Source organism: Staurois parvus, unplaced genomic scaffold (genome assembly GCF_062004578.1).
Source record: "Staurois parvus isolate SC_StPar_1 unplaced genomic scaffold, SC_StPar_1.0 ptg001694l, whole genome shotgun sequence".
Taxonomy (NCBI): domain Eukaryota; kingdom Metazoa; phylum Chordata; class Amphibia; order Anura; family Ranidae; genus Staurois; species Staurois parvus.
Genome location: NW_028319490.1, coordinates 834,226 through 848,330, shown reverse-complemented (window position 1 = coordinate 848,330; position 14,105 = coordinate 834,226). Strand labels below are relative to the sequence as shown.

The 14,105-nt window shown below is 40.5% G+C and overlaps 1 protein-coding gene across 1 annotated transcript in view; it reads left to right on the top strand.

The window, feature by feature from the left end:
- The window catches only part of LOC149434725 (proteinase-activated receptor 1-like), a 104,131-nt gene that overhangs the window by 69,004 nt on the left and 21,022 nt on the right, over nucleotides 1-14,105 (top strand). The window contains exons 3-5 of the mRNA XM_089663470.1: nucleotides 1,045-1,161; nucleotides 2,642-2,699; nucleotides 7,286-7,453. Coding sequence (XP_089519596.1) covers nucleotides 1,045-1,161; nucleotides 2,642-2,699; nucleotides 7,286-7,453 — 343 coding nt within the window. The remainder of the gene's footprint in view (nucleotides 1-1,044; nucleotides 1,162-2,641; nucleotides 2,700-7,285; nucleotides 7,454-14,105) is intronic.

The window sequence follows — 14,105 nt, the reverse complement described above, 5'->3', positions numbered from 1 at the left end:
TTCTGCATCACTCTGCAGCCCTGCTAAGCAGAAGAGGAATGTTGACTACACCGGAGTCTCTCAGACTCAAAGCAATACGCAGAGCATAACCTCATGGCTTGTGATTGAGAATTTCCCTGTCTCTCATCAGTCTGTTTATAAAATCCACTCTGACAGACATGTTACTATCTTTGAGGCTCTCTCTGTATCAAGATATGACCTCCTTGCTTGCCAAATTTGACTCAGCCATGCAGGACATTGGAAGTCATGTGTCACATATTGAAAACAAAATGGCAGACGTATCTAAAGCTCACAATGAGCTAGTGGATTACTAAACTGAACAACACACTGGTATTAGCTGGCTAAAAACCAAGCTGACATGGAGCACCACTCCCAATGGAATACCATTTCATTCCATAGGATACTGGAATTTGTGGCGCTTTCCAATTTACATCTCTTCCTGCATAGTGCCGGTCCGGTGAGACCCATTAGAGCCTGAAGGTGTCAGCTACGGTTTTAAGGATTGTTTATTCATATGTGCAATATTTGGTGCAATGGAGTACCTGTATGATGTGAGTGGTCATTGTATATTATAATAAATTGGCAGTTTTTTTAAATGATAAAGCACTATTGGTTTGCCTATATTTTTCCTATATGTGCGCCGAGTGGAGGAGAAGGGAGGAGCTGAATCAGCAGTGAAGGAGAGTCTTGATAGAGGTCTTGCCACTAATATATGTCCATTTAATGGCGCAAGCCATTTTGACCAAACTTAATTGTGCGGTCAACAATTTCAGATGAGAACACAACTGGAGTCGGTGTTGGTGAAGGCACATTGTATATGTCAAAAGGAAAATTTGAATGGCACAATTCATCATTATATATTGAAAGAATCACGATATGGAGATGGACTTTATTATTAAGTAGCTTTTTGTTTATATTTATATAGTTTTTTCACATTGGAAGTCTAAATACATTATTGCTTAACATTAAGAGAAGTGCGGCACGATCAATTATGTTTTCTATTAAAAAATTTTGAACTGTTGGAATATTGTCTTCTCTTGCATTCTTCAGATCACAATCCCATCTCCTCCAATCACAGAGGCCATTGCGATTTGTGATGACGGCATAGCAGAACTGATATTAGAATTTCCAGAAGGAGATCTTAGCCTGGTGTTTATAGAGGTAAGCAGAGTATAGACTAGAGCAGGGGTGGGCAAACTTTTTGACTTGAGGGCCGCAATGGGTTCATATATTGGACCCGGGGGCCGGACCAAGAGTAGATGAATGATGTGTATGTGTCATCCATAGTAAGTATAGTAATATTCCCCCATAGTAAGCATAGTAATTAATCCCCCATATAGTAATTCATCCCCCATAGTAATTCATCCCCCATATAGTAATTCATCCCCCATATAGTAATTCATCCCCCATAGTAATTCATCCCCCATGTAGTAATTCATCCCCCATAGTAATTCATCCCCCATAGTAATTCATCCCCCATAGTAATTCATCCCCCTTATAGTAATTCATCCCCCATATAGTAATTCATCCCCCATAGTAATTCATCCCCCATATAGTAATTCATCCCCCATAGTAATTCATCCCCCATAGTAATTCATCCCCCATATAGTAATTCATCCCCCATATAGTAATTCATCCCCCATAGTAATTCATCCCCCATATAGTAATTCATCCCCCATAGTAATTCATCCCCCATAGTAATTCATCCCCCATATAGTAATTCATCCCCCCTATAGTAATTCATCCCCCCTATAGTAATTCATCCCCCCATAGTAATTCATCCCCCATAGTAATTCATCCCCCATAGTAATTCATCCCCCATAGTAATTCATCCCCCTTATAGTAATTCATCCCCCATATAGTAATTCATCCCCCATAGTAATTCATCCCCCATATAGTAATTCATCCCCCATAGTAATTCATCCCCCATAGTAATTCATCCCCCATATAGTAATTCATCCCCCATAGTAATTCATCCCCCATATCGTAATTCATCCCCCATAGTAATTCATCCCCCATAGTAATTCATCCCCCATATAGTAATTCATCCCCCATATAGTAATTCATCCCCCATATAGTAATTCATCCCCCCTATAGTAATTCATCCCCCATATAGTAATTCATTCCCCATATTAATTCATCCCCCACAGTACTATTCCCCCCCAAGTAGTAAGCCAAGTCCCCCCTGTGTCAATTCACTTACCTTTGCTCCGCGCGTTCCTCTCACCGTGTTCCCGCGCCGTTCCGGTCTTCAGGGCGGACTGTGAGAGGAGCCTAGCTCCCCTCACGTTCGTCATTCTGCCCCGCCTACACACATCCTGACAGCCAATGTATCACGCTCCGCGGGCCGGATTAAAAGGTCCGCTGGACCGTATATACGGCCCGCGGGCCGTAGTTTGCCCATTGCTGGACTAGAGGATGGGGTAGTAATGAGCAGCTTGGATATGGAGGGTAAAACATGTCCAAACAATTACAGACTGTGCATTGTATACAGAGGTGATGTGATGACTAGTAGGTATTATGGGAACTCGTTATCGTGTGGGAAGTCTATCAGGTGGTACAAGGTGGATAGATTGGAGTTTTGTATCCTGAAGAAAAATATTGTACTGTATTTATGAAATATGTTTATAATATTTTGCAGAACAAGAAGAACAATTCTTTTCATCTGGGAACCATTGAATTTTGGATGATACGTGAAGGTAATACACCAAATACAACCTTAACCTCCCTAGCGGTCCGATTATGTCAGTATTTCTGTGCTCAAAGCGGTACATTGTTTTCAATGGAAATATGTAGTTTTTTTTATTGTAGGCCTGTAATTCTTAGGAATAACTCACTGAAATCTGGCTGAACAAGAGTCTAGTAAACATCCCGGGGATGATAAAATTTGAAACACAAAATTATGAATTATAATATAATCATAAATAATAATATAATAAAAATACAACTTATGCAATAATGTAATCAAACCAAAAACACTGAAATTTGAAATAGAGCGCCAAGTTCGCACATCACTGAGCTTAGCAGCAGAATCGTTTTCAGTGTCTGATGACAAATTTCCCCACAAATCATTATCACTCAATTCTGCAAGTGGTTCTGATAATAGGTAATACTATCAGATTTTAGTGTATTATGTGTATGTAAAATTTAGAAATTTTTGAATCTCCCGCCGCTTCTGTCCCCTGTACGTACTGACGCTCGCAGGGAATGGAACCCGGAAGACGGATGCCGGCATCAGCTGAAGGACATGGCCGGGGATGGAGCGGGAGGACAGCGCCGGAGTGCTGGACAAGGTAAGTGATCCAGGGATTCCAGAGCAACGCTGCAGTGTAACCCCGAGTGTAGCTCGGGGTTATCGCTTCTGGTACTGAAACAAGCTACACTCGTGAATACTGCTAGGGGGTTAAACTGACAAGATTTTTTGGGAAAAATATTTAATCATTGTGTTCAAATGTACCAACCCAACTTAAAAGGTTAGTCTACCGAAAAGTATTTCTTGTTTGTTAGATGCAGGAGAGTTATCCCTGATTACACTCTCTTCAGTTTGTAGGGACTCTATTGGTAAGATCCCTGCACTGAGTTCCCCAGTCTGCATATCTGCTGTGCCTATTATGATTCCCATCATCCCTGTGTTGGGTTTCTAGATCTGCACATGTTCATTATCAGGGGTTCCTACCATCCCTGAATTAGGTTTTTGAGTCTGCACACATGCTGCACCCTTCATGAGGAGTATTTAACATCCCTTTGCTAAGTTCCTAGGTCTACAAACTTGCTGTGCCCATTATAAAGAATTCAAACCATGGTCTCCATACCTGTTGTGCCCATCATGAGGATTTCCCAATATTCATGCATTTAATTCCCAGGTCTCAACAACTGTTATTCCCATAGTAAGGGATTCCTACCACTTCACTGAGTTCATGGGTCTGCACACTTGCTGTGCCCATTATGAGGAGTTCCCACCAGTGCTGTGCTATGTTCCCAGGTCTTCAAACCTGCCACACCAATTATGAGGTGAGGAACTCCTACCTACTCTGCACGGAGTTCCCAGGTCTGTCCTCATTATGAAGGGGAAGATGAAAGAAAGAGGGGAGTTTGAGGGGAATTTGCATTTGTATATGCATTTGTTTTTTTTATCAGCTCTGATGAAGAAGGGAGCACCCTTCGAAACGCGTTAGACTTCATCCCCCCCTTTTCGATTTACCTGTAACCCTGTTTGGATTATGGTTACTTATGCCTGTTATACCATCACTTTGTGAGTATATTTCCTTATTAATACAATTAGTCATTATTTATTGAGGTAATGCGCAAGGTTTGTGCGCTCTTTCTTTCATCTTCCTCTACAGTTTTATTAAGCTTCCCCAGCTTCATGATAGAGCTGCACAACCTCTGATCACCAGCGGATGAACACACAACACGCTGCTTGTCACTAACGCCTTGAGAACGCCCTGTGGGTGGGGTGAAACGCGTTCTGGCTTACGTCACTTCCGGTGTTTGGAATGAACGCCGAGTGATGCGGTTCAAGCGGCCATCTTAGTGGTGGAAGGCTGTTCATCCTCTGCAGATACTACAGAGATCCCTATATTTGCAATTGTGTAAATTGGTTATCTTGAAGTCATCTAGGCTATTAAACAAGGCTTTTAACTATATTTAAACATGTGAGTGGCCTTATTCTATCTTTATATTCTATATTAAGTGGCAGTATTACACTATGTAGTTTCTTTCTCTATATACCATTGAGGATTCCATGGAGGAATAAAGTGGAGGCGATTAATATTCCCAATCAGGGTGAAAAAGAAGATTTGATCTCTTTTGGAGGGGTTACAGGATCCCTTATTTCCTATAAGGCTCATTACTCACCTCTATCTGGTGAGTGCGGTCAATATTATTTTTCACGTGGTGGATAGGTGGAAGCACATTTTGAATAATTTACTATTGGTCTTGATGGGAATAAGGACTTATTTTCACATGGACACTTATTGTTATTTTTATTTTCATTTTTGTTTACTTGTGTAATTTTGTTTGTAGATTTTGCGCTGTTTTTTTGTTGTGTGTCACTAACAATAAGAAAAATTAATAATAGCGCCTATGGTCAAAATTATATAACTTACTAATAGTGTACCAGCTGCAAAAAATCACCATATATAAAGTGTACCAATAAATAAATAATTTGCGCTAGTAAATGTGTATAAAAAGAAATCATCAAATCGTAAGTCCAGAAAAAAATATATATATGCCAATACCACAAAAAAAAAAAAAAACAAACTTTTAAGTGCAAAAAACGTTTGTGCAAAAAAAGTGTCTAAATATGAAACATTTTCACCAAAAAACCTTGATAATATAATGGCAGATCATCCATAAATATATCTTCAGAAACGGAAACTCTGCAACACACCGATCCTCATCGATCGAAATAACAGGATGAAAAACTTTGTAGTTAATCGAAAATCCACTTCTCCAATAGATAAAGGACCACCTTCAATCGTATCCATGGGGGGAAATGCCAAGCACTCGAGAGAAACAGAAAGACTTCATGGTGCAATATTATAAAAACCAATTCCTTTATTAGGTACTCATTGCACTTACTCAAGAGGTGTCCCAGCCGACACCAGCATCAACAGCAATCACATAACCGAGCCTGGCTACTCAGCACATGCGCAGTAGCTGGCAGCCAAAAACGTAATGACGTCACATCAATCAAGCTCAAAGCTCCGCTCCGTGAGGACGTCGATGACGAAACGCGTAGGGAGGAGCTTGATTGATGTGACGTCATTACGTTTTTGGCTGCCAGCTACTGCGCATGTGCTGAGTAGCCAGGCTCGTTTATGTGATTGCTGTTAGGCTGTTGATGCTGGTGTCGGCTGGGACACCTCTTGAGTAAGTGCAATGAGTACCTAATAAAGGAATTGGTTTTTATAATATTGCACCATGAAGTCTTTCTGTTTCTCTCGAGTGCTTGGCATTTCCCCCCATGGATACGTTTGAAGGTGGTCCTTTATCTATTGGAGAAGTGGATTTTCAATTAACTACAAAGTTTTTCATCCTGTTATTTCGATCGATGAGGATCGGTGTGTTGCAGAGTTTCCGTTTCTGAAGATATATTTATGGATGATCTGCCATTATATTATCAAGGTTTTTTGGTGAAAATGTTTCATATTTAGACACTTTTTTTGCACAAAAGTTTTTTGCACTTAAAAGTTTTTTTATTTTTTTTGTGGTATTGGCATATATATATTTTTTTCTGGACTTATGATTTGATGATTTCTTTTTATACACATTTACTAGCGCAAATTATTTATTTATTGTGTGTCACTAACGCCTGTTTGATCTGAGTCTTTGAGCACAGGAGATAATGGATCTTTGGTGACTCATTATGAAGGGTTCTCACCTTTAATGTGCTGATTCGCCAACTCTGCACACCTGTACTGTACATAATGAGGGGCTCCTGCCATCCTTGTTTAGTTCTTGGGTTTGCACATATTTGTCAAGTATGAAGGGATCCCACCATCTTTGCTGAGTTCCTGACTCTGCTTACATGCTGTGCCCATTATGAGATGGTTCCCGCCATCCATACTTTGAGTTTCATGGTCTGCACTCCTGCTCTGCCAAATAGGAGGGGTTATAATGGGTTCTCTGCCCTGGATTCCCAAGTCTGCATCATGAGGGGTTCCCACCAGCCCTGCACTAAGTTCCTGGCTCTGCAAATCTGCCACATTCATTATGAAAGGCTACCATCATCCATATTAGATGTATTTGTTTTTATATTGCACTGTAATAGGAGGAGCTAAGACAAACAAAGATAGATGGAAACACCCCATGATGGGCATAGAGGCACAAAAGTGGGAAGGAGCAATAAATAAGGAGCACACAAAGCTCCCTTGTGGACAGGAAGATAGCTGGGTTTCTGACAACGTGATCTCACTATTGGAAGAATCAAGACATATCTGAGATTAGTAGCACAGATGATCTGCTACTTGTGGTTCTCTCGCCATATATTCCTTTGCTGCCCTGTTTCTCTATACCAGAAATGAAGAGTATAGACATGGCCTAATTCCATCTGCTGGAGGTTAAAGCACCTAAACAGCCAGTCCCCACCCAGCCTGAACTATTTATTTCTGTGTGCTCAGGCCAACACAATTCTTCACCCTCCTCGTATTTTTGAAACTGTTGTTAGCCATGACTAATCTTGTTTTCTGTGTATTCCATCTCCCTGGCCATACATCATTTGTCTTTCTCAACTTGACAGTCATGCTAAGATGTAAGCCTTTTGTCTCTGTTTGCTTTACAGATGGGCCCTTCATTCTTGAATATTCATCTCTAAAAGCTTTGGTTACCCCACTTGGGAATTCAGTAACCTGTGAAGAAGTGAAATTTAAGGTTGGTCCTAGTGTGAGCGTTGTGCTTATGGATTTCAAGGCTCAGGCCTTTGGACTGGAAAGGGGCAATTTTGGAAGAGGTAAGCCACACCAGGATGGCAATACTGACTCTCATTATGTAGCATTTTATGGTCATGGTAATCTCACTCATTGTAAATAGGATCACTAAACTGCTTTTTCTGTCAAGTTGCTTGTCACATTTTTTCCTTTTATATTAACAACTTGTTTTGGTTTACATTAATATTCTTATGTCAGGGACACAGCATTTTCTGACATGGGGTTTGGCCCTTGGTTTTCTCACCTTAAAGCTCCAGGGAAAAAGATTGACCCTTGCAGTGGCCCCCGCTCTTTGCAAGGTTTATCTGTTTGCTTTACCTAGAGGATGATGAATATGGTGATATACAGTTGTGGCCAAAATTATTCAACCCCCACTGAAATTGAGTGTTTTGGCCAGTTTGACATTGCTTTTGATCATTCAGTCATCTTGCTTACATTTACATTAAAGAGGCACTTGTAGGTCAGACAAATATAACATAACAGTTATAATGAAATAACCACAAATGTCTTTTCTGTGCTCACAGCATTATCAGTTTTATTCAACCCCCAAGTGACATTCAATCTTAGTACTTAGTACAGCATCCTTTTACAGTTATAACAGCTTTTAAACGTGAAGCATAGCTTGACACAAGTGTCTTGCAGCGATCTACGGGTATCTTCGCCCATTCTTCATGGGCAAAGGCCTCCAGTTCAGTCACATTCTTAGGCTTGCGCACTGCAACTGCTTTCTTTAAGTCCCACCAGAGGTTCTCAATCGGATTTAAGTCTGGTGACTGCGATGGCCACTCCAAAATGTTCCAGCCTTTCCTCTGCAACCATGCTCTAGTGGACTTGGAGGTATGCTTGGGATCATTGTCCTGTTGAAAGGTCCAACGTCTCCCAAGCCTCAGGTGTGTGACGGACTGCATCACGTTTCCATCCAATATCTCCTGGTACTGAAGAGAATTCATGGTACCTTGCACACGCTGAAGCTTCCCTGTACCTGCAGAAGCAAAACAGCCCCAAAGCATGATTGACCCTCCACCATGCTTCACAGTAGGCAAGGTGTTCTTTTCATCATAGGCCTTGTTCTTCCTCCTCCAAACATAGCGTTGATCCATGGGCCCAAACAGTTCTAATTTTGTTTCATCAGTCCACAGAACACTATCCCACAACTTTTGTGGTTTGTCCACATGGCTTTTGGCATACTGCAGTCGACTCTTCTTATTCTTTGGAGACAGCAAGGGGGTACGCCTGGGAGTTCTGGCACGGAGGCCTTCATTACGCAGTGTGCGTCTTATTGTCTGGGCTGAAACTTCTGTACCCACATCTGACAAATCTTTTCTCAGTTCCTCAGCAGTCACACGGGGACTTCTCTCCACTCTACGCTTCAGGTAGCGCACAGCAGTCGAAGTCAGCATCTTCTTTCTGCCACGACCAGGTAGCGTTTCAACAGTGCCCTTTGCCTTGAATTTGCGAATGATGCTTCCTAAGGTGTCTCTTGGTATGTTTAACATCTTTGCAATCTTCTTATAGCCATTGCCCTTCCTGTGAAGAGAAATCACCTCTTCTCTTGTCTTCCTGGACCATTCTCTTGCCTTCACCATGTTTGTAACCACACCAGTAAATGTCTAGAAGGAGCTGAGTATCACAGTCATTTTAAAGCTGCCTAATTGGTGCTTATTATGCTTGATTGCTGCTCGGTGACATCCACAGGTGTTTTCAATACCTGATGGAAAGCACCTGTATGAACCTCTGTTCTTCAGAGTGGTAGTCTTTAAGGGGTTGAATAATTGTGGCAATGAAGAAACCACATAAGAACCATTTACTACTGTATTACATAAACAATTGATGTCATTTTAGTTGCATTTGGGTAGTTACAACGTCCTTGTAGGATTTGATTCTGAATACAATTCCAAATGTACACTATAGTCCCTAAACCCCTTTACAGCATTGGGGGTTGAATAATTTTGGCCACAACTGTACTTGCCTTATTCCTCACTCCAGCGTGCTTTCCTCCTCTCTATTTGATGGTCCCCAAAAGCCTCTTCCCTTCACATCCCAGCTGATTGCAGACCTCTAATGTCATCTGATACATAACAGGACTGCCAGGTCTGTAATTTATGGGATGATGCACCTTTTTAATAGAAAGCTGAAATAACCAATCAGTGGACAGCAGTAAACCGCACACCCATAGATTTCAAAAAGTGGGAAATTAACATCTCTACTTAAGGTAAAATTATGACAGTAGGGAGGTCTTGTTTACTAAATATGTATAAAAGAAAAAGGATGCTGTTGCGCTTAGGAAAAAAAAAATATTATACATATATGTGAAAAAATGAACTATATATAAGATACCTATATAGCAGCAGTCCTAAATGTGAATTTCTAAACACAAAATCTTATATATTACAAAAATGGACCGCGCTAAGGTCACAAATTGAATAAATAAACTGTGCAATCTGTAAAGTGATAACACTGAGCAAAATACAAATACAATATTAATCTTCAGTCCCAACATGTGAATAATTGGTGCAATGGTTCTGTATCTTTAACGGTGATACTCCATACTGAAATTACAAATGCTTCACTGTGTTCACACTGGTGCCCCACATAGATGTAAACTCACCGTCATTACATGACCACCTATCTCTAGGTAAGTCACACTCAGTTTTTGGGACTATCCCAGTTTGCAATCCGGTCCTGATGGCCGATATTCCTTCGCCCTTATAACCGTGGTTGCTGGTAGTGACCAATAACTTTCCTTTAGATCTGCATCAATGTTAGGCAACTCCTCTCCTCCGCAGGCATTATTTCATATTTTCAGCATAAATCAAAACAAAACCAGACATCCCATAGTGCAAAATGATATAAAACTTTAATATGAGGTCAAGCAATAGATAGGCCACTCAAAAAAAGTGCCTTTCCTGGCACAAAAATGGGGTACACAGCTTTGTGTATTATGAATGGGAATTGACCTCTAGCTGCCCGGCCAATGGCTGACAAAATCCCTCAGCGTTCCGGGTGGACGCCATATGGCGTCCTTTCGGGCATGCGCAGTTTGTGCACCTACAGAGTCGCGCAGCGGCGCGATCTGTCACCGGCCATGTACCTCGGACACGGCCGATGACAGATCTGAGTACCGGCCCCGTTGCCAGTACCATGTGACCTGCTGTAACCAATCACAGCAGGTCACATGACAGTTGTATACAATGGATGGCTTCATTCATGCCATCCATTGTAAACTAGTGTCTAGCTGTGATAGGTCACAGCGATCACATGCACAAGCTGGGCCAATCACAGCCCAGCTGTGTCATGTGATTAGCCGTGGCTAAATCACAGCTAAGCACAAAAAAAAAAAAACCCTGAATGAATCGATTTCATTCAGGTAAATGCTTGCTTATAGCAAATTGTGTAAAAAAAAAAAAATACTGATCACCTCCCCAAAGTAGTACAATGTTACTATGGTAACATTGTACTACTTTGGTCATAGTGAAATATGAAAAAGAAATCTTAAAAAAAAGAAAAAAAATGTAATAAATAATTAAAAATATATAAAAAAAATATATATATATATATATTTTCTTTTTCATACTGTCACCAGTCAGTGTCCCTGATCACTGCCATGCCAGTTATATGACGACTCTGTACTGCACTGGTGACAGTATGTAAAAAAAAAAATAGTGAAAATTATTTTTTAAATTTTTTCATTTTCCGAAAAATTATGACAAAAAAAATACAACTTCAAAAAACTCGCCATGCCTCTTATGAAGTACGTCGGACTGTCTACTCTGCAAAAAGGATCATTTGGGGATATCTGTACTGTCCTGACATTTGGGGGATATCTGTACTGTCCTGACATTTGGGGGATATCTGTACTGTCCTGACATTTGAGGGATATCTGTACTGTCCTGACATTTGGGGGATATCTGTACTGTCCTGACATTTGGGGGATATCTGTACTGTCCTGACATTTGGGGGGATATCTTTACTGTCCTGACATTTGGGGGATATCTGTACTGTACTGACATTTGAGGGATATCTGTACTGTCCTGACATTTGGGGATATCTGTACCGTCCTGACATTTGGGGGATATCTGTACTGTCCTGACATTTGGGGGATATCTGTACTGTCCTGACAGTACGTAAAAAAAATAGTGAAAATAATTTTTTTAATTTTTAAATTTTCCGAAAAATGACAAAAAAAATACAACTTCAAAAAACTCACCATGCCTCTTATGAAGTACGTCGGACTGTCTACTTTGCAAAAAGGGGTAATTTGGGGGATATCTGTACTGTTCTGACATTTGGGGGATATCTGTACTGTTCTGACATTTGGGGGATATCTGTACTGTCCTGACATTTGGGGGATATCTATACTGTTCTGACATTTGGGGGATATCTGTCCTGTCCTGGCATTTGGGGGATATCTGTACCGTCCTGACATTTGGGGGATATCTGTACTGTTCTGACATTTGGGGGATATCTGTACTGTTCTGACATTTGGGGGATATCTGTACCGTCCTGACATTTGGGGGATATCTGTACTGTCCTGACATTTGGGGGATATCTGTACCGTTTGACATTTGGGGGATATCTGTCCTGTCCTGACATTTGGGGGGTATCTGTCCTATCCTGACATTTGGGGGATATCTGTCCTGTCCTGACATTTGGGGGATATCTGTACTGTTCTGACATTTGGGGGGTATCTGTAATGTTCTGACATTTGGGGGATATCTGTACTGTCCTGACATTTGGGGGATATCTGTAATGTTCTGACATTTGGGGGATATCTGTACTGTCCTGACATTTGGGGGGATATTTGTACTGTCCTGACATTTGGGGGATAGCTGTACTGTCCTGAGTCATTTGGGGGATATCTGTACTGTCCTGACATTTGGGGGATATCTGTACTGTCCTGACATTTGGGGGGATATTTGTACTGTCCTGACATTTGGGGGATATCTGTACTGTCCTGACATTTGGGGGATATCTGTACTGTTCTGACATTTGGGGGATATCTGTACTGTCCTGACCTTTGGGGGGATATTTGTACTGTCCTGACATTTGGGGGATATTTGTACTGTCCTGACATTTGGGGGATATCTGTACTATTCTGACATTTGGGGGATATCTGTACTGTCCTGACATTTAGGGGATATCTGTACTGTTCTGACATTTGGGGGATATCTGTACTGTCCTGACATTTGGGGAATATCTGTACCGTTCTGACATTTGGGGGATATCTGTACTGTTCTGACATTCTTGGACCTCAAGAAATTAGATTGACAGTCAGTACTTCAGGATTGATCAATTTTCAGATCTATACCATAGTTTGTGAACTCTATAACTTTCCTACAAACTAAATAATACATCCTAATTTGGGTTATTTTCACCAAAGACATGTAGCAGAATACATCTCGGCCTAAATTTATGAAAAACAATTGTTTATTTGCAAACTTTTATAACAGAAACAAAGAAAAACGTGTTTTTTTTTCAACATTTTTGGTCTTTTTTTGTTAATTTAGCAAAAAATAAAAACTCCCAGCGGTGATTAAATACCACCAAAAGAAAGCTCTAGTTGTGTGAGGAAAATGATAAAATTTTAGTTTGGGTACAATGTTGTATGACCGCGCAATTGTCATTCCAAAGTGAGAGCGCTGAAACCTGAAAAATGGCCTGAGCAGGAAGGTGTAAAAGTGTCCGGTATGGAAATGGTTAAGATGGCCGCCACATTCCAGCGTGCGTTCCAAATACCGGAAGTGACATCAGCGGAAGTTGCGTCATAAGCCCTCAACGCGTTTCAACCAATAAATCGTCTTCAGGAGATACGTCCTGAAGACGATTTATTGGTTGAAACGCGTTGATCTATTTGTCAAAACCTACCAGGCCTAATTGTACCTTGTTGGAATTTTACTCAGCCGCTGTGTGATTTCTGTGCCAGCTCGGTAGGCTGCACCATGCTCACAAATATACTGACTGTGATGTGATGCTTTCATTGTTACATTTATATATCAATAGAAGATTATTTTGATTTACCTCATCCATTCATTTCCATTTTTTATAAGCTGTATGGCCATGTTTTTGGACACGTGCCCATTACACATATAAAAGCTTGTTGGACATTCAAAAACCACAAGTATTAATATGCGGTGTCTCCCACTTTTGTGGCTATAAAAAAAAAACTGGCATGGCTTTCCACAAGATTTTTGGGTGTGCTTGCAGGATTTTTTTGCCTACTTGTTTAAAAGAGTACTTGTGTGTGAAGTCAAGCAATGAAGTTCAATGAGAAGATTAGTTTCACAATTTATGCTCCATCTCATTCCAAAGGTGTAGGGTTGAAGTCAGGGCTCTACGCAGGCCACTTGAGGTTCTCCACACCAAACTCATCTAGCCATATCTTTGTGTGGTTATGGAAACACCTGAACTTATTGATATTGAGGATAGATAGATAGATAGATAGATAGATAGATAGATAGATAGATAGATAGATAGATAGATAATAGATAGATAGATAATAGATAGATAGATAGATAGATAGATAGATAGATAGATAATAGATAGATAGATAGATAGATAGATAGATAGATAGATAGATAATAGATAGATAGATAGATAGATAGATAGATAGATAGATAGATAGATAGATAATAGATAGATAGATAGATAGATAGATAGATAGATAGATAGATAGAT